The sequence below is a fragment of the Asterias amurensis genome, chromosome 12 (genome assembly GCF_032118995.1).
Source record: "Asterias amurensis chromosome 12, ASM3211899v1".
NCBI lineage: Eukaryota > Metazoa > Echinodermata > Asteroidea > Forcipulatida > Asteriidae > Asterias > Asterias amurensis.
The window spans coordinates 17,423,048-17,442,708 of NC_092659.1; the positions used below are offsets into that span (position 1 = coordinate 17,423,048).

The 19,661-nt window shown below is 37.7% G+C and overlaps 4 protein-coding genes across 4 annotated transcripts; 1 reads left to right on the top strand and 3 right to left on the bottom strand.

Moving 5' to 3' along the window:
- The first annotated feature begins 100 nt into the window (after positions 1–100).
- LOC139945575 (translationally-controlled tumor protein homolog) lies at positions 101–2,532 on the top strand. The gene is made up of 4 exons (XM_071942968.1): positions 101–345; positions 985–1,061; positions 1,478–1,641; positions 2,149–2,532. The coding sequence occupies exons 1-4, from the start codon at positions 165–167 to the stop codon at positions 2,486–2,488; spliced, it is 762 nt and encodes a 253-aa protein (XP_071799069.1). The 5' UTR covers positions 101–164; the 3' UTR covers positions 2,489–2,532.
- A 576-nt stretch (positions 2,533–3,108) lies between these two features.
- Positions 3,109–9,442, bottom strand: LOC139945576 (translationally-controlled tumor protein homolog). Its single transcript, XM_071942969.1, has 5 exons — positions 9,323–9,442; positions 7,697–7,767; positions 6,834–7,030; positions 4,963–5,207; positions 3,109–4,341 (listed from the first exon to the last, which is right to left on the bottom strand). The coding sequence occupies exons 1-4, from the start codon at positions 9,348–9,350 to the stop codon at positions 4,967–4,969; spliced, it is 537 nt and encodes a 178-aa protein (XP_071799070.1). The 5' UTR covers positions 9,351–9,442; the 3' UTR covers positions 3,109–4,341; positions 4,963–4,966.
- A 524-nt stretch (positions 9,443–9,966) lies between these two features.
- LOC139945574 (uncharacterized) lies at positions 9,967–15,547 on the bottom strand. Its single transcript, XM_071942967.1, has 5 exons — positions 15,295–15,547; positions 14,333–14,503; positions 13,316–13,445; positions 11,927–12,107; positions 9,967–11,184 (listed from the first exon to the last, which is right to left on the bottom strand). The coding sequence occupies exons 1-5, from the start codon at positions 15,297–15,299 to the stop codon at positions 10,463–10,465; spliced, it is 1,209 nt and encodes a 402-aa protein (XP_071799068.1). The 5' UTR covers positions 15,300–15,547; the 3' UTR covers positions 9,967–10,462.
- A 401-nt stretch (positions 15,548–15,948) lies between these two features.
- Positions 15,949–19,304, bottom strand: LOC139945577 (transmembrane protein 256 homolog). The gene is made up of 4 exons (XM_071942970.1): positions 19,162–19,304; positions 18,069–18,103; positions 17,292–17,372; positions 15,949–16,796 (listed from the first exon to the last, which is right to left on the bottom strand). The coding sequence occupies exons 1-4, from the start codon at positions 19,235–19,237 to the stop codon at positions 16,653–16,655; spliced, it is 336 nt and encodes a 111-aa protein (XP_071799071.1). The 5' UTR covers positions 19,238–19,304; the 3' UTR covers positions 15,949–16,652.
- Positions 19,305–19,661: the final 357 nt, after the last annotated feature.

The window sequence follows — 19,661 nt, forward strand, 5'->3', positions numbered from 1 at the left end:
CGGTGCGGGGGTGATATTATTAAAGGGCTAGTTGCTTGTTGCCACGTACCATCTTGAGCACGGTACGTATAAGATTATAAGGACAGGTACAAGCAATTGAAAACTCCCTCACGATCTACATCTACATCTATACTCGTCAAAGCCTGTTCATCATTTTAAAAGACATGGCCTTGTTCACTGGCATTACCGTTAAATATTTCTCTTTGATACTTCGTTATTTGATGGTGTCGTATCTTCTGAAGGCCAGTCTTCATTTTGGGGATGTCTGCTCTTCTGCTGATGCAACGGGTTACAATACCGAAGAGGTCTTCAAAAGAATGCTCGCTTTCAAGGATGTTATTACTGGTAAATATATTCAGCTAATCCGACCTGGGGTCGATTTCACAAAGAGTTAGGACTAGTCCTAACTTAGGACTAGTCCTAGGAGATATACAAATTGCATGGATAGTCCTAAGTTAGGACGAGTAACTGGTCCTAACTCGAGATAAGACTAGTCCTAACTCTTTGTGAAACCCACCCCTGGGCACAATTTTAAGGTCCATAAAAATGTCTTCAAAAATTAATAGCATTGGTAACCATTTTCACCAAAAACATTGACACGAATAGCTTTGCAGGATACTCATCACATAATAATATATAAGAAATAAATACACATGTGTAAAAGGAAATAATCATTTCTTCGCTCTATTTGCTATACTCACATTGCATTAATCAGTACTCTTTTGCAGTAAGTTTTTATGTTAAATATGGATGGGCGTTTTGAAGGCTTTACTCAAGTTGTACGACAAGTGTCTTCTGTCTTCCAATATTCTCTCGCAACTTCGACGACCAATAATTTAGTTCAAATTTTCACATGGTTCATTATTTTTATGCATTTTCTTGAGATATATACCAATGCGAATACTCATATCTATCACCAAAGGTGTCCAGTGCCTTCAATGATAACAAAACTTAATGGATTTGGATGTTTTTCTTTTCGTGAAGGCAAGGAGATGTTTACTGATTCCTTCAAGTACACGTTGGTGGATGACATTGTGTACGAGGTTGACGCAAGATATAAGGTAATGATGTACAATTAGTACGACAATGGTATTATAATTGTCTCATTAGGCCAACTAAAAATAAGAAACGATCGTCCCCTCCCTCATCCTTTCTTGATGCCGCATCTTGTTAAAAGACTGATGTCATCTTTTAAAAAGTGATGAATATTGGCGACCAGTTTGAATTACAATGCCTCTTCTTTTGTCGTCTTCTTTTGTTATAAAAAAAAAAAGATTTTCAAAGACCTGACGCAAAAAATGGTATCCCAGCCAGTTGTCTTCAAAAAGGTCAGGCGGCGATTTTATAATATTATTCGTATTTTTTTGTAAGGGGGGGGGGTACGGGTGGGAAAGGTCCTCCTTCCTTTATTTAAAGAAGTCAGGATGCTAAACAATTCCTTTCCTTTTTGTGATTATGTTTGATGTCCTTTCTGAAGCCCATAGACAATGGAATGGAATCCGTGCCTTTGTTGAAGGCAGATGCGGAAGTTCATGATGACTTAGACGTAGTGCCTGACCTTGTCGAGGCTTCGAATCTTGTGGAGGGTCCTTTAAAGACTGTAGATGACAAGAAGGTACAGATAAAGGCATACCTGAAGAAGTAAGTTACCAAATTTTCAGATTAATCCCCATTCTTCCATTTAAAGCCATTGGATGCCTTGATTTGATGCCTTAATTCAATTTATCTTTAGTGAGAAGTTACTTCTTTCTCAAAAAACTGCGTTACTTCGTCGTGGCCATGCATGGTTTTAAACGGCAGTTTAAGAACGAGTCACTATTCTTTTATTCCAATTCATAAAATGCCTTTTCAGTTAAAAGGCGTAATAAAGTATGAAACTCTGTTTAACTTATCCGTTTTACAACGTCCTTGAGTTCTGTACGTGTGTTGCTATTTTTTGTGACTGGGACAGTTTTCGGATATGCATTCGTGCGCGTAGTATGCATCTAAACGCATCCGAAAACACCGATTATAAACAGCTCCAGCTGGTCATTATCAACTGTTTAAACACCCCACGTGATGTGGTCTCTTCCATTAGGAATAGCGAAACTGTCTGGGGTATTTATTCATGTTGTATAATTAATGTCTTGTCTTTTTTTTCTTTTTCAGTCTCAGCGGCCGTTTCGACGATCCTGATGAGAAGCTTTTGTTTCAACTCAAGATTACAAGATATTTTGATGAACTACTGGGCAAAAGCTGGCAGAACCTGGATAAGTTTCTCATGTACTGGGGTGAAGACGATGAGCTTGATAACGAAGGCATGTGTATCCTCATGGGTCACAGGGACTCCGGCTCGCCGTATTTTGTGTTCATTAAGCTAGGACTTTATAATGAAAAAATATTAAAGGCACTGGAAACAAGTATTATACTCAAAATAATTGTTAGCATAACAACTTACTTGGTAACGAGCAACCACAGAGGGCTATTAATTCATTTAAATACCAACTAAAACATGTTTACTTAATTCCCAATTTAATTGATATGGTATTTTATTCTGCTAGTTGGTTTAGCCTTTACTTACTAATATAATACATGTACTGTAATACCGAAGCAGCTAGGTATCTGGCCTATACTTTTTGGAGTAGGGTTCATATTGCAGGCGGAGCCTAAGCCGAGGTTTAAAGGCAGTGGACACTATTGGTAGTTGTCAAAGACTAGCTTTCACAGTTGGTGTATCTCAACTTATGCATAAAATAACAAACCTGTGAAATTTGAGCTCAATCGGTCATCGAACTTGCGAGATAATAATGAAAGAAAAAAAAACCCTCGTCACACGAAGTTGTGTGCGTTTAGATGGTTGATTTCGAGACCTCGAGTTCTAAATCTGAGGTCTCGAAATCAAATTCGTGGCAATTTACTTCTTTCTCAAAAACTATGGCACTTCAGAGGGAGCCGTTTCTCACAATGTTGTATACCATCAACCTCTCCCCATTACTCGTCACCAAGAAAGGTTTTATGCTAACAATTATTTTGAGTAATTACCAATAGTGTCCACTGCCTTTAAGAGATATGCCATGGTGTTACCGCAAACCTAATACCGACTACCAAGAACAAAGAATCGGAACACCATTTTAATTAATAAATGTTCTTTAATTCTCCCCTTGACTTCTACAATTATAGAATAAATATGTGTGATTGTTTTTGTTAACCCCTACAGTCTTCAAAGCTAGTAAACAATGCCAGTTATGAAATAATGCCAACATAAACAAGTCCTGTTCCTTTCTAAAATCAAACTTGGATTCCAAGTGTAAAATTTTAAGAAATATCCGAGTTTCTTATTCCGTTTCAGACCGACGTCATGATTCGTCATCTTTTGTTCCTAGTGCTGACTTGTTATGATAAAATCCACATGTAAGAGTAAATTGATATGTATACATCAGATAGACGCTCAGCAAAAAATGCAATACTTATAACAGTAGTACATTCACAGGTTGTTAAATTTAATTTACTGTACACAGCAGAATTAACAAATAATTTTTGTTTAAAACACTACTTTTTTTCATAAGTCAACTGTTTCATACAGTGAGCCAAAATGTATAAAATTGTAATTGCAACAAAGGAGACGACACAAAATGATGACAACAAAGTTTATTAGTAAACTGTTTAGTGTAAAGTTTCTGTCTGAAATAACGATCATGGCCGAAATTGACCAATTGAGCCCAAATTTCCACAGATATGTTAAGCTATGCACATGTATAAGGAAACACCAAGTTGATCTTTGACAATTACCAAACATGTCCAGTGCTGCTAAACACTTTTGTTCGTATTGCATGAGGTTTAACAGATCTGTTCTCCAGGAAATCTGTGCCGGTGAAGAAAAGATGGAGGATGTTTGGACACTAGGTGGCAGCAAACACAACAAGCTTTCAGTTTCCAAGCACAACCCACACTTCAAAGAATCTTCGCATCTACCTATTGAAAGTCCAATGCCACCTAGCACTGCCTTAAGCCCGGTTCATACTTCCTGCGAATGCGATTTTGAATTTTGACGTCACAGGGCTTGTGAATGTCTTGCAGGAGTTGAGCACATTTCAAGGGAATTATTTGTAGCGAATTTGTGACGCCAAAATTCGTATCGCATACACAGGAGGTATGAACCGGGCTTAAGTCTTTCCAGAAGAACATGCCTTCTGATTGTTTTGACTAGCCGGCTCCAGCAGAAGTGTTTCCGAGTTGATGATTCATTTTGACAAAGTGGACTAAATAAATTCTTTTTACAATTCTGGCACACTTGCCGATGTTCCCCAGTCCAGTGATGTCCCTCTAAAACGTTGATAAATTCCCAGTCTATCCTACAGCGTCCTGTTTGAAAAAGACAATAATTTATACACAATTAAAGGAAAGGTTTACCTTTGGTAACCACTTAAAAAGTTATGGCAACAAAAACTTACTTGGTTAAAAGGACAACAGCTTTCGATAGTATAAAGCATTTATAGTATCATGTCAAACTTTTGACTCCACACAAAATGGCGAACCGTGTTAGTTCGCAAAGTAAACTAGAAAACCACGCAATTTAGAGGCACACTTGTGTGGATCATTATTCTACTTTTCAATCATCTTTCTAACCAGATCCTTTTTAGAACAACAGTTTCAACCACATTTCACAGATCAAAACTGCCAGATCCACATGTCACAGAGTCATATGAGTTTTTAAGAATTACTTTTGTTTCCTCAGTTTGAAGTTGTATATAATTATTACAGGAGTAACAAGGTTCTAATTAGTTATGGCCAAAGCACCACAATCATGACTTGGAATTTCTTTTGATTGTGTTCAAGTTTTGTTATATATTTTCTTGTAAATATCAACTTGATTCTGTTTGTGTACAACAACCACCGAAGGTCATGGCCGCCAAGGTCGGGGGACGACTCAGGGCATGACACCAAGGCAAGGAGTCCCTTAAAGAGCAAGGCCTGCACACCTACCTATTCATACTTTCTCCTCGATAAGACCATGCTTGAAGTAAACTAAATACGGCGTGTCATCCTCTTCTCTGTAGTTCAACAGAACAACCATGGGGAGTTTCTCGGGGTCGTTTCCAGCACCCTCGCCGTAAAATTGATCAAACTTCTCTAAATTTTTCCACTTCTTGCCCAATGCTTTGTTGAGATAGCCAGAGATCTTCTTCTGGAGGGCAGCTTTCTCCTCAGCGTCCTCTGGAAGCGCCAGCCTACAATGTAATCGATTACAAGAAATGTGGATGACTTAAAGGAACACGTTGCCGTGGATCGGTCGAGTTGGTCTTTGAAAAGCGTTTGTTATAATATGGATATGGGTGAAAAGATGCTGTAAAAGTAGAATACAATGATCCACACAAACATGCCTCGATATTGCACGGTTTTCCTTTTACCTCGTCGACTAACACGGTCAGCCATTTATGGGAGTCAAATTGTTGACTCCCATAAATGGCCGACCGTGTTAGTTCGCACAGTAAAAGGAAAACCACGCAATTTCGAGGCAAACTTGTGTGGATCATTGTATTCTACTTTTAAATTATCTTTCCAACCATATGCATTTTATAACAAACGGTTACAAACGCTTTTATATAGACCAACTCGTCCGATCCAAGGCAAGGTGTTCCTTTAAGGAGAATGCTGTTCTTTGATCTACAAAACACAATAACCGCACATTCACGTTATACTTGCACAGTTTGAAGATAATGATAGCAGAAAGCTTCCCTTAAAACTTACCGAGGTGCTGTAGTTTTTAAGAAATAAGTAAAACAATGTCACAAAAATAATTTTCTTCACAGTTTTAGCATGTAAAAACGTATTAACCAGTTATGGTATTTTATGGTATAATACCATAACTGGTTAATGGGTTTTTACATGCTAAACTAGCTTTCGTCTCATGAGACAATTTTTTTTTAAAAGATTTGTTTTACTGAATTCTCAAAACCTACTGCACCTCATTAAGTAGTATTTGAAGGAAAGCTATCATTATCTTCCATTTGTGCAAGTTTAATATGAATCTGTGGACATTTTGAAAAATTACCTGAATCCTCAAAGGCACAAGCAGACCAGCCCAGGTCTCACAATTTTTGCCCAACCTTCTGAGCAAAACATATTGTCGAAACAAGGTTGGTGAAAGAATTTTGCTTCTTAGTCCAACAGAATTTGAATTATTCTCCATTATCAATGGTAAGTTGATACACACAGTTCTAGTACATGTAGCTTTTTATTTGTTTTGTTGTTTGCTGCACAGCAGGGAGCAAAGGCCACAGGGGAAAAAAAAAACATAATTGCTGTTTCTTTAACCTCCAACTAAAACCCAATTTCATAATAAATGAACAGCATTTAAATAGCCCGCTATGAATCACAGAATCCTCAATGTCCGCAAAGGCCAAGTTACGCTGCAGAATTAGATTTTGAGGTCTCAAAATCTGAGGTCTCAAAATCAAGCATCTGAAAGCACACAACTTTGTATGACAAGGGTGTTTTTTTCTTTCATTATTATCTTGCAACTATCTTGCAAGGATAAAACATTGCAAGAAATGGCTCCCTTGAAGTAAACGTAGTTTATAAGAGATAATTTCTCACTCAAATATTCAACGATTTCCGGCCTGAACCTTTTATTAGTCATCTGAAAGTGTGTTGAGATGCACCAAGTGAGACGACTGATCTTTGACAATTACCAAAGGTGTCCAGTGCCTTAAAGGTCCAGTGACCAGGGATATTAATGTTGGAAGCGCTTTGAGACACCCTTCACGCAGTGTTAAAGCGCTATATAAAAATATACAATCTGTATTATAATAATCATGAAATTTAATGCCCTCGCTTGACAAAATCTAACTCACGTCTTCATGTAGGACTTCATGTATTTCATGTACTGTTCAACGGTGTACTTGGCGTAGTCTGTAAGCTCTTCAAGCCGACTGTAAATAACAACATTCACACCTCTTTTCATGCCTTCTTCAAGACCCTCTGAGGCCTCTTCTTGAGACTCATTTGCTCCGATGTTAACGTTGCTCATGTCATCCTTCACAGTTATGATCTGTAAAACAATTTACAGATAACAACACACTTTCTTTTAAAGGCAGTGGACATTATTGTTAATTATTCAAAGTAATTATCAGCATAAAACCTCACTGGGTAATGAGTAATGGGGAGAGGATGATATAAAACCTTGTGAGAAACAGCTCAATCTGAAGTGAAGTAGTTTTCGGGAAAGAAGTAATTTTCCATGAATTTGATTTCGAGACCTCAAGTTTAGAACTTATTTCATTCATATCTCACAACTTCAAGGACCACTTGAGCTCAAATTTTCACAGGTTTGTTATTTTATGCATATGTTTAGATACACCAAGTGAGAAGACTGGTCTTTGACAACTGCATACCCAGGCTTGTTACTTCACGAAGGCAACGAAGGCGATTGCCTGTATGTCCCCTTGGTGCCCTTAAAATGCTCCAGTAGAAACTTACAGTTTAGTCAAAGTCATAGGGTGCCCTTTACCAAGGTGCCCTTGCCCTTTCAAAAATTCAGCATACAGGCCTGCATATCCGTCACTAGGTGACACTCAAGGAAATCCGACTAATCAAGCTTAAATTCATCAAGAATTTGTCACTAGTCGTGAGTATTTTCAAACCAAAAGATTGTGGCTCTCTCTCTGCTATGGGCACAAAATGGTAAAATTCTGGCTGAAATAAAAATGACCCTCACCTTTCCTTCAACTTCGTACACAACATCATCCACCAATGTGTACTTGGTTGCATCAGTAAACATCTCCGCACCTGTTTGGTTAACAAAACAAACACTTGGTCTTAGCAAAATTGTGAGCATTAAGGGTTTTTGAGAAAAAACAAACAAAAACAAAACGGGCACTTACTGCCAAATTCTGTGCTTACCATCACCATTCTCAGCCTAATACTATTATGTAATACTAACAATGCAAGCCGAGGGCCTGATTTCATGGCTCTGCTTAACGTAACATAAGCAAAGAATCGTGCTCCTGGAAGCAGAAAATTTCACCTTATGCATCAAGTGTGTTTCACTGGGTTAGCAGGAAACATTTGATAGTGCGTAACCTGTGCTTGTTACTGTAATAGGCCGAGAATGGTGATAAAGCAGTGCCATAAAATTGAGCCATGGGAAGGGACAGAGCCTGAGGAACAATTATGTGCAAAAGACAATCCGGACGGGCGTGGCCAACGATTCAGAGTGTTGGCCACACAGCTGGGGCTATGCTACTTCTAGAAACTATTTAGGGGGCCAACATTTTGGGCCCCCTTATAAAGTTGTACGTTTTCAAAATTGTTGTTGATAGATGAAAATTTTACAGTCGTTTGCCATAAATGATCAATAACTCCAGTTGCATTTGTACAACGCAACCAAAACTTTGACCACATAATATATATTTAGACATAAGATGCTTGCATTGCTTTTTTTTGTCGAGTTACAATAACAAATAGCATTAAATTTTCTTCTCGATACTTGCTGTTATTTTTCTGTAGTATCGTAAGTTTTTGGAATTCTCGCTTAATTTTGTTGGTCACCAACACTGTACCCACGGGTACCAGGACAGTTGATGAGGAACAGATAAGCTGCGGCCGAGTTGGATAAACCATTTTATGATTCATGAAATGGTTAAATCCGAAAAGGGGGGGGGGGGGGGTGTTACAAGGTTGTGCAGCAGCGCTGCTGTTGTAACTTGTATTTGTAGGCATGCTGAATGACGGATATCGTGACTGGACAATGTGGCGAGTGTGAAATATGGATTGAATATTTTATATAATTAAAATAACGGAAATGATGTTTCCCTTAGCCTTACCTTTCTTCTTTAAAGTGTAATTTAATCAAAACAAGAATTTAAAATGAGAGAAACTGTTTTTGCTTTTACATATTAATTTAAAAAATCAAAGTTTAAGACTCATCTCTCACACCATAGAGCAAGGAACAGCAGCTCAGTGAATCTCGGAAAGATTTCGGAAAAAATGTCCGCATCCTTTTTCAATTTCTTCATTCGTAATCTTATCCAACTAAAAAGTAACCGACTCAAAAAATGAGATATATTTTGTAAAAGTAAGTGAAAAAGTGGTGGCAGGGCAGGATACGGAAGTCTTTCTTTAATTTTACTCCATAAGGATTTCCGAAAGCTGACACATAATACTATCATCCGTGGATATAAAAAACACAAAGTTGTGTACAATAATGATGTCATTGTGCAGTTCACAAAATGACAGTCAGTATTTTTAATTTTTAAATGCCGTTTTTATACAAAAAATACAAATTTTTATTCCTTCACAAACATCAAGATAAAATAATTACATATCAAAGAAACATATTTACCGGAATTCTTATCCTTGAAAATGATCATTTTGGAGGATTCTTCGGATTGCTTTTGGCAGTCAAATATTTTAGGCCCAACGCCGAACAGCTCAATGGAGAAAAAGGAATAGTATGGTGCCTATACATGTTACACGTATACATTAGAAATCTTGTTGGAAGCAGTCTGGGTACCGCGCAAGAGAACTATTGCGACATCAGTCTATCAGAAGCCAAACAAATTAAAAGTTTTGTTTCTACGGACCAAAACTATTGTATTTTGTTGGAGACGTCTAGAGATTATTATGTCTGACAAAGCTCATCAAAAACAGCCTGATTGCTGCCTAATTAACGGTATGACTGAACAAAACAACTGTTTTGTATAATCTGCACGCGCCTACACAACCGTTTCTAGCAACCCTCCCCCAAAAAATTATGTTTTATGTCAATTGAAAAAAAGCTCAGTTTCCTTGAGAAACAACAAAATATGTTGAAGTTACCTTTTCACCGCTCTGCGGGCACGGCAGTGACTAATGATTTTTTTTTATACGATTCATTCAGTGATGATTCATTGCCTGCTAGCAAAACACTTATTGGTGTGTGTAATTTTGTGCCTTTCTTCCTCGTTTATCCATGGAGGTTAGAATTTATCATTCGCTTTATACCCCCCCCCCCCCAACAAAAACAACCTCTAAAATACAACTCTCACCATAGAACAATTTATCACCCTAATGCCAAGAACGACCTTTTGTTCAAATCAATTCCAAATTAATTTTGTTCAGCCCCGAGAAAGTTTCCTATTTGCATCTTGAATATTGGCAGGGTTGGCCTACTCCTCGATGAACTACTACCTAGTACTTTTAAAACCACATGGCGCCGAGATATAGGAACCAATACACATTTTATTGACAAAGACTTACATAAATCTATGTTATGACATTCTTCAAGTTTAATAGACAAGTGAGAACTACAACGACTTATATAAACAAGCGGTGGAAGTTAGTGCTGACATAAACATACTGCCATTGGAAGTGCCCTTGGCAAAGTGAAAAATTACCCTGTTCCTTCAAAGAAGAAGCTCCCAGCCCACATCTGATGTATTCCTATCCATGTCTTTTCAACAAAACGCAAGAATTTAATCATAAACTAAAAAGTTAATTTCATTTATCGCCTTGAATCGTCTCTTCTTGCTCCACCGCTTTTGTAAGACTTCCTCTCAGGTTCCCGATGAGAGTATCTTTCTTGTCTTTCGTCGGATCTGTCCCGTTCTCGGTGCTTGTCTCTCTGCCGTTCTCCGTACGTCTCATCGCTTCCTCGGTATCTATCCCTTTCAGTTTCTCCTCTTGCCTCCCACTTGGCCTCTCGCCCGGAACCCTGGTCTGAACTTTGTTGACTTTTACCTCTATGCGTTTCATCCTCCTGACGGCTTTCCCGATTTCGACTTCTGTCTCTGTCCATCTCTCTATCGCCTCCTCGATCACGAACTCTTCCTCCGTGATACTTTTGAGTTTCTCTTTTATACAAGTTTTTCTCGTTCCATCTATCTCCCCGTCCCTCAGCGATACTGGAGTCTTGGAATCGACCCCTGTCATCTTGTCTGTGTTTGTTGACTTGTGAGCCCTCAGTCCTTCTACCTCGGCGCTCCTCATCTTCTCTCTGTTGCATCTCATCTCTGAAGTTTCTGTCGTCATGCTGGATCGGTCTCTTCTTCTGTTGTTGTGCCTCATAGCCACGATCGACCTCTTGCTTGACGCGTATAGGTACTGGTGAACCCTGGCCCTGATCCGTGTGATCTGAATTCGAGTCTGAACTATCCACTTGCTTCGAGGGGTTCTTCTTGTGCTTCTTCTTTTTCTTCTTCTTGTCGTGAGACTTTGACTTGCGGTCTGTTGGCAAGGAAACATAAAAATGTGTTTTGTAAACAGTGAAAACAGCTTCTTCCAAAGTTATCAAAGGTAGATTGATAAATACTATGAACAAAATGACAAACTTACTGGTAAGAAGCACTGCAGCTTTTGAGATTAAAAACTATTTTGAACAAAGATTCCTCTCAAAGTTTTGGTTTGGATAATTTTTTCACCCCAAAACGTTTGAATTCATGCATTGAGTTTGACCTTATGACTGATGCGCAGATTCCTAATTGAAATGTACACACCCATTTGTTTTTCCCAATGTGAATGTGAAGCAAATTTTGACATCACATGGCTGTTTTCCCAGTAAAATGTTTCAAAGGAGTTGAACACACTTCATCGAATTTGTGATGTAAAAATTTGTATCAAATTCGCATTCACAGGAAGTATGAACCGGGCTTTACCAGTTTAGCTTGGAAACACTTTTGGAAAACCTTAAGACTGAGGTAGCGTAACATTCATGCCAATCAGTCAGTAGATGGTGCCAGCACAGCTCCGCCGTGGAGCTAGTTGCTGGTGAGGTCCCCTGCTGGAAGATTGGGAAACCCGCTCGCTTAGAGATGTTTCTGTGTGTCTCTATTTGTGTATTGTTAACAACTGATGTCTAGAAGAAAACTGTCAGGAGGTCAAGCAGAAATGCCGGTTTTTATTGCTCTGTATTGTTGTTATTATTGACACAGGATTTTAGTGTTACAGTATTTGGTTTTATTACCGGTACCTTTTTTCGGTTTCTTTTGAGGAATCATCGGGGTGTCCTCATCTTCAGATGCAGGTGGAGATGGTGTCTTGGGAGCACATCCCTCTTTTCTTAGCATCTGAGTGATTTCATCATCGTTATCATCCTCCTTGGGCTTACGGTAGTTACTGACGTGATCCACGCGGATCGTTCTACCAAGAATCTGTTAAAATCAATCATAATGCAAAAAAAAGTTAACGAGCTGACGCTTCAACCATGGTCAGAGTATATCTTGAAATGCATACATATTTCAGTTGAAATAGTTGACTACTGACAAAGCTCATGGACTATCGAATGGTCCTGCTGGCCAGTCACTGAAAAAGTTAGGGGAAAACCCTGCAAATGCCCGCTGGGTGCTGGTCTTGTGTTTCTCATGTGAATAACAAAACATATTGTACCTTATTGTCTTGAACAGAAACAAATGTTCAAATGTGGACTCAGAGTCTTAAAACTATGTTTTAATTCTGTTAAGTTATACTTATAAGTATAGTATACCCCAAAAGACAAATGAGTTTAAACTTCTTCACAGATGTCTTAAATACATGTAGTGTGTTTAAAGGCGGTGGACAGCTTTGGTAACTGTCAAAGACCAGTATTCTCACTTGGTGTATCCAAATATGTGAAATATTTACTAATTATTTTGGTCATTGAAGTTGCAAGAGCGCAATAATAATAAAAACAAAAAAGTTTGATGCACAAGTTTGTGTACTTTCAGATATCTGAAAAAGGCTTCAGGCAAAAGACAAATTAGCTATTTCTCCAAAACTATGTTACTTCAGAGGGAGCTGTCTCTAACAATGTTTTGTACAATCAACAGCTCACCATAATCAATTGTTTGGTTATCAAGTAAGTTTTTATGCTGACAATTACTTCAAGTAACTACCAAGTACCAATACATGTAGTGTCTAGTGCCTTTAGATGCATAGCGTCAGGTCACAGTAATTTTGTACAAACAGTTCTGATCCAATCAACATTTGAACTGTAAGTACATGCCTACCTAGACTTCTGTCAAGGCCCTCGTGGCTTGGAATGGACAGCTTCGTAGAGCCGCGCGGTCCCAAGCAACTGGAACTGGAGACCACACACACGAGTGGTGAAGCCACGGGGGCCTTTTCCAACTTGTTTTTCGGTTTTGTTGATGAGTTATTCATAGAGTATGAAACATGCATTAATGTATGCTGACCCGCTGACCTCCATCGCTTCTGGATGGTTTGGACTTTTGCTACCATTTGGGTAGCAAAAGTTGAGATTTCAAGCAACACATCAGAAACCGCAAACAAGTGTAGCCACTCACGTGTTGGGTCTCCAAGTGTGTGCGGATCTTTGAAGCTGTCAAAGCCACGAAGGCCTTGACAAAAGGCTAATGCCTACCTTGATGCCATTGAGGTTGTCTACAGCCAGTATTGTACTCCTTTGATCTTCGTAGGCCAAGAAACAGTAACCTTTAGACTTCCCCGATTTCTTGTCCCTCACAAGATTAATATTCATGATTTCACCATACCTGAGGAAAGAAGATCGTCAGAGAATAAATTATAACAAAATAAAGAGAATACTTACCTTATTTCTTTTTATTAGCACCAAAGTTTTTTTTTTTTCAATTACGTTTTTTACAGTGAATAAATTGCTACTCCTGAACTTTACAATTTTTAACATAAAAAATGCAAGACCAGAGTTATATGGGTAAAATAATCTCTTTTTAAAGGGCACTTTTGAAAATTTGCAGTGAAGGCTTTGTGTAGGTTTGCAAGAAGAAAATTAATCAAACAACTATCGCGACTATTTTTGTTGTAGTCAGGGCGGCACGATTAACCGATTAGTTGGTCCAATGACCAGGGCTCTAATGTAAAGTTCATTGATACGGTTATTGTGAAATGCGCTTAAAAGCCATTATACACTATCGGTAAACAGTATTGTCCAAGTCCCACACTTCGTGTATCACAATTTATATATAAAATAACAAACCTGTGAAAATTTGGGCTCAATCGGTCATCAGAGTCGGGAGAAAATAACGGGAAAACCCACTCCTGTTTCCGCACGTTTCGCCGTGTCATGACATGTGTTTAAAAAAAATCCGTAATTCTCGCTATCGAGAATTCATATTGTTTTAATGTTTTCTCAAAAAGTAAAGCATTTCATGGAACAATATTTTAAGAGAAGTCTTTTACCATTACCTTCTGTAAACCCTGTATATTATTTGTATATCTGTGAACTGTGAAATCTGTAAATCCGAAAGTGTATAATGGCTTTAACAGTAAGAATTTGTTAGTATTATTATTAAATTAATAGCAACGACTCCGACACTAGTCGCACAGGCTTACTCAGTCTGCCACTGGGGGTTTGGTAAGATAGACATGGGGGAGGGAGTGGGGGGGGGGGGGGGTCACTTACTGGGAGAAAACACAGATGATGTCACCCTCAGTGAGGTCAAAGGGCAGACCGCCGATGAATATGTAGGCACTGTCTTTATATTGCTGATGCCACGATGTCTTGCCGCCTGTTAGGCCCAACTCTGCTTCTATTTCATTTAGTTTATTTATGTTCTTCACATTAGTAAGCGGGCTGGAGGTAGAAATATCAGAATGGCATTATTCAGAAACAATTTGAGATTATTAAAAAATACCCGGTCTGACTCATTAACCGTGTCATTGTCAATTCACATTGCTGATTAGAAAACGGATTTACCAGCCAACTACTCACCCCCATCGCTATATGTCTATCATGACATGAGGTTGGTTCTGCTACCTCCATGATTATGATTAGCAAACATCATATTCATACATGTAGTTCTACTTCTAGAGGAAGTGCAGTATACCACCAGCCAACCTTCCATGAAACTTTCATACCCTACCATGGTTGGACTTTGATTGGATTTTTGGAGGAAGGAATCCAGTTTAGCTTATTGGCCTAGTAGTAGCATGGAGCTCCATGGTAGTAGTACGTCGTAGTAGACCCAGTAACTGGGGCGACGGGCGCTGAATTATTTTTTAAAAGAAATTTTGAGTGGTTGGAATTCAGGAGGGGCGGGGGATGGTGATCATGATTCCATGAATGAATAATGAAGTTTAAACTTTAATTAAAAAGAGCTAAATAAAATAATTTGTAAACAATTATTAATTTATCTTGTTTTCAATCTCATTCAGTTATCAATCTCAATCTCTCATAAATTTGTTTAGTCATAAAAAATATATCGCCTCCTCAAAAATAAAGTAAGACCATGATTCCATGAAAATGATCATAATAAATAATCATATTAATAATAATATTGAATAATAAAAATTAAATTAAATTCCAAACCAAACAACAATGATTTATGAACTGTTCTGAAATTCAAAAGTTCAAAATAGACTTACTTCATGTTTGACAATCCTGGAAGCCTCTCTAGCTCGGAAGGAACCCTTACATTTAAAATTGTGTCTCTACTTGATGAAATAAACGTTTATTCAAAGAGAAAACGAAATTTTAAAAGGGGGAGCTCTGATCCTTGCGCGCCGCCATTTTTGTAAAGCCGAAAATAAAACCCAGATGCGAAATCCGCCCATTTGCGATTCTCAAGAAGTCCACAACTCATGACGTCACAAAATTGAAGCGAGTGCCATACAAAGGAAGGGCGCCCTCAACAGTATGTGACTTAGTTTTTCATTCTTTTTTAAGTTTATGTTGCAAAATATAAACAGACATTATTGGCAAACTGCATTCGACAATGGAGCTATAAAAAGCTCCATGATTCAACCAATTAAAAAAAAGAATGAAATTATTATTTCTCAAACAATAATTAAGTCAATTGTTGTTATTATCAGGCCTTAGTTATCATTAATAACTGTAAAAACAGTATTCACATCAGATCCCTCCCATATAAGAAGCCCTATATTTAGATCGTTTCAGCCTTGCCAAAATAAATGACTAAAAAAAGTAAGTCAACATACCACAATTGCAATGGTTCAGTAATCACACACACAAAGTTTGAGACATTTACCACAAACTTTATTTCCAGCTTTATTTATGTAATAATCTTACAATAATCTAACATTGCAAAGCATACCAATTAGCAAAATGTATGAATACTATAATAGATAATATTGTAACGTCAGTAACTACCAAAAATTACATTTGAGACTGTTGTCGTTGTATATAACAAAGTTAATTTATTATTCAAACATTGAATGAAATCAACAAAATTCCTGACAGAATAGTGAGAAAAAAAAACTTTCCAAATAAAATGATTTTATTTTTAAATAACTAAATTGTTCATGCTTAAAATTAATGTTTTTTTCTTTGGATACACATTTAGAATAATTTGAAATGCAATCTAGTCAACTACAAGACAAATTTGCCTTTTAAAAAAAAACTTAGAAAATTGCAGAAAAAATCTAACCCCTGGCCAAGGTGAAAAACTCCAGTTTTTAACCAGTTAACCTGGACCAGTTGGGACCAGTTATCACTAGTTTGAACTGGTTTCAACTGGAATTTTCACCTGGGTGGAGTCTTGCAAAAGAAACCAGTTGAAACCAGTTGATTGAAAGAAGAAGTTGCCAGCTGGTAATTACTGTGGCGACCACAGGAACCAGTTCAAACCAGCTACCAAGTCCCAGTTCAACTTGACCAGTTGGGACCAGTTAACAACACAAGTTGAACGGGTTTCAACTGGAACTTTTACCTGGGTGGGGTCTTCACGTAAAATCAAACATACAATATGTCCTGTTTGAAAAAATTAGAATGCCATCGCTAACCAGCCTGCCATCAGAGTCATTCCCCCATATGGTGTGAACCTGTTAAACGTTGTGGTTCCAGTTAATGCAGAGTAGTAACACGTCCCACAAAAACCAAGCATTCCTACGGCTAAAAGCCAGCCGACCTGTTGATGAAAGAAAAAATAAACAAACAAAAACACAGAGAGTCAATAAAAGGGGTTTGGTATCTTTTGTAGATCAAGTTGTTGGCCATGACATGAATTGCTTACTCACAGGGAATGAAGACGTATGTCATATAATTTACCTGTAGAAGTTGCAGCCTCAATAGTTGTCAAGTTTTTGTAAAAGGGAAAATCACAGAGAAGTGTTTTTTAGGCGAGTCGGGTAAATCCGTGTAAGTATTAATTTCAAGACATTTCTTTCCATTTCAACAGATAATCAGTATGCTAAAAACTGCTTTACTAATTTCTCAAATACCTACAGCACCTCTGAGGTGCTGTAATTTTTTGAGAAATTAATCACCTCAGCAAGTAATATTTTAAAGGAGATTTCTAATTCTATCATCATTATTTTTACTCACTATTTTGTATTTTGTGCTTTAGTGAAAATAATTACCAAACCATCTTAAACTTTTTAAGTGCTTTGAATAAAATCCTCACCATCATCGGATGTCTTGTCATTGGCACAGCAAGGAGGGCTAGGGTGTGAATAAAATGATATCTGTTTGCTGTTTGGAAGGTCTAAACAAAAAAAAAGGAACAAATTAAAAATTAATCAATAGGGAATACATACTACATAATAAAAGCAGAACACAGTTTTGATTTTTTCTTTTTTAATTTACCCAAATGAGATATTCCTTTTTGTAAAATTTAGTAAATGGAAACTTGAGTTTCTCTTTCAGCTGAATTATTAAACCATTTTGAGAGAGCGAGCACAAAGAAACAACTTGTATAAAATGATGACACACACACAAACAAGCTCTGTGTTGCAAACTTATAGTCACTGCATGGACATTCCTTTGTTCTTTACACAAAAAAAGTATTTTCTTCAAAAATGTTAGCATTGTGTGGACGTGTGTGAGTCCACATAGTATTGCAGAATAAGGTTCATCGCGATTCAGAAACGCAATGCATTGTGGGAAGGAATATGGGGCGGTTTCTATGCAGTTTCTAAGACTCGCGCACGCAACGCCTATACCTTTGTGTGGGTTCAACAGCGCCCTCTCTTGATATTTTGCTATTCGCGATAAACCATTGTATTGATCTCAGGTCACACACATACATCAGGCAGCAAATTTGACTCAGAAGACTGGTTAGAGTCAGAGAGTAAGGTACAATATAATAATGATTTACATGATTTACAACATTTAAACAATCAGAGGAAATTAATTATTTTTAACTTATTTATTTTAGTAAAATTATAAATATATTGTTTACCTCAAATGTCTTGGCATCCACATGTTTCTTCAGACCTTGGTTGGTAAAAAATAATGGTAGGAAAAAACAACACTTTCAATAGATGTTAAATTTGCATCGGGGATAAAGAATATTAATTTTGTTTTTTACCCATACACCGATGTGTGTTAGCACTGTATACTCAGTACTTTCCCGAGTCCTGTGAAAAAAATATCACAGGCATGTTACTCGGGTGGGATTCGAACCCACGACCCTTGCAATTCTAGAGCAGTGTCTAGCTGCCGGGCAACCTCGGTAGTCTAGTTGGTAAGACACTGCTCTAGAATTGCAAGGGTCGTGGGTTCGAATCCCACCCGAGTAACATGCCTGTGATATTTTTTCACAGGACTCGGGGGAAAGTACTGAGTATACAGTGCTAACACACATCGGTGTATGGGTAAAAAAAAAAAAAAAAAATTAATAACACTTTCAAGTTCCAATTTCAATACAATAAAAAAGTTCAATTCATCAACATGAAATTGAAACTTACAAAATATAAAAACGACTTTGTTGAGGGAAATTTTCTCAATTTCTGTACCGGTTCTGTTACTTGTAGACTTTTTCTGTATTTGTGACTGTGCACTGTTTAAAATAGCCCACTTTACAACGGCAGGCAATGTACTTTTTTTTCCTCCATGAATATTATTTGGTTCATTAAAAAGAAACTTCAACCATCAATCAACATAAACTGAACCTATTAGTAAAGCTGAACGAACCTCATAGATCTAGTAGGAGTAACTGATACAAGTGTGCGAACGCTTATTAGTAGTACTACCTAGACCCAGTAACTGGGGCGCTGTACTCCTTTTTAACAATTTTTGACTTTATCTGTCGTACTAGCACCCCAGGGAATGGCACAGAATTTTAACGAATACCCAGTTTTTCGCGACAGATAAAGTCAAAAATTGTTGAAAAGGAGTACAGCGCCCCAGTTACTGGGTCTAGTACTACCTGTAGGCAGAATACTGACTATAGACTAATAATAAGACATACAGTCGGTCAACACTCAAAGTCAAACACTTCTTTTTGAACAAATTAATTTCATAAACCTTTTCTACATGGGTTTATTTCTTACCGTGAGATCCATAAGCACCAAGTGCAACAGCTAAAAATCCTGACACTCCAGCTATCCGGATAAAAATCTCAGCCATTTTCAATCAATTACAGAGTTTATTTTTGACGACACCACTATTTTTGACCGAGTCACTTACTTCCGACGTGGCGTCAATCACGTGACTTGTCAGGTGATCGACAGCGTGCAGCGCGCTCTTTATTCGTATTTGGATCCCCAATCTGGCGTTATCGGCAAATGTCGACTTTTGCTCCACGTATAAACCAAGCAGTGAAATGTTGTAGGCGTGGCGTCTACCCCCAAAATATTACATTATGACTTAAAGTTCCTCTAACTTAGTTGAAATACCAGTCATTTAGGAGTTTATATTATTTCAATTTTGTAAATTAATACTTCAGCATAAAATATTTTTGGAAAAAAGCAAGTTTTGTAACTGTTGAAAGCCCCCGCCCCCACACACGCACACCGTACGCCCGCCCTTTGCGATCACCTCCTGCTGTTGC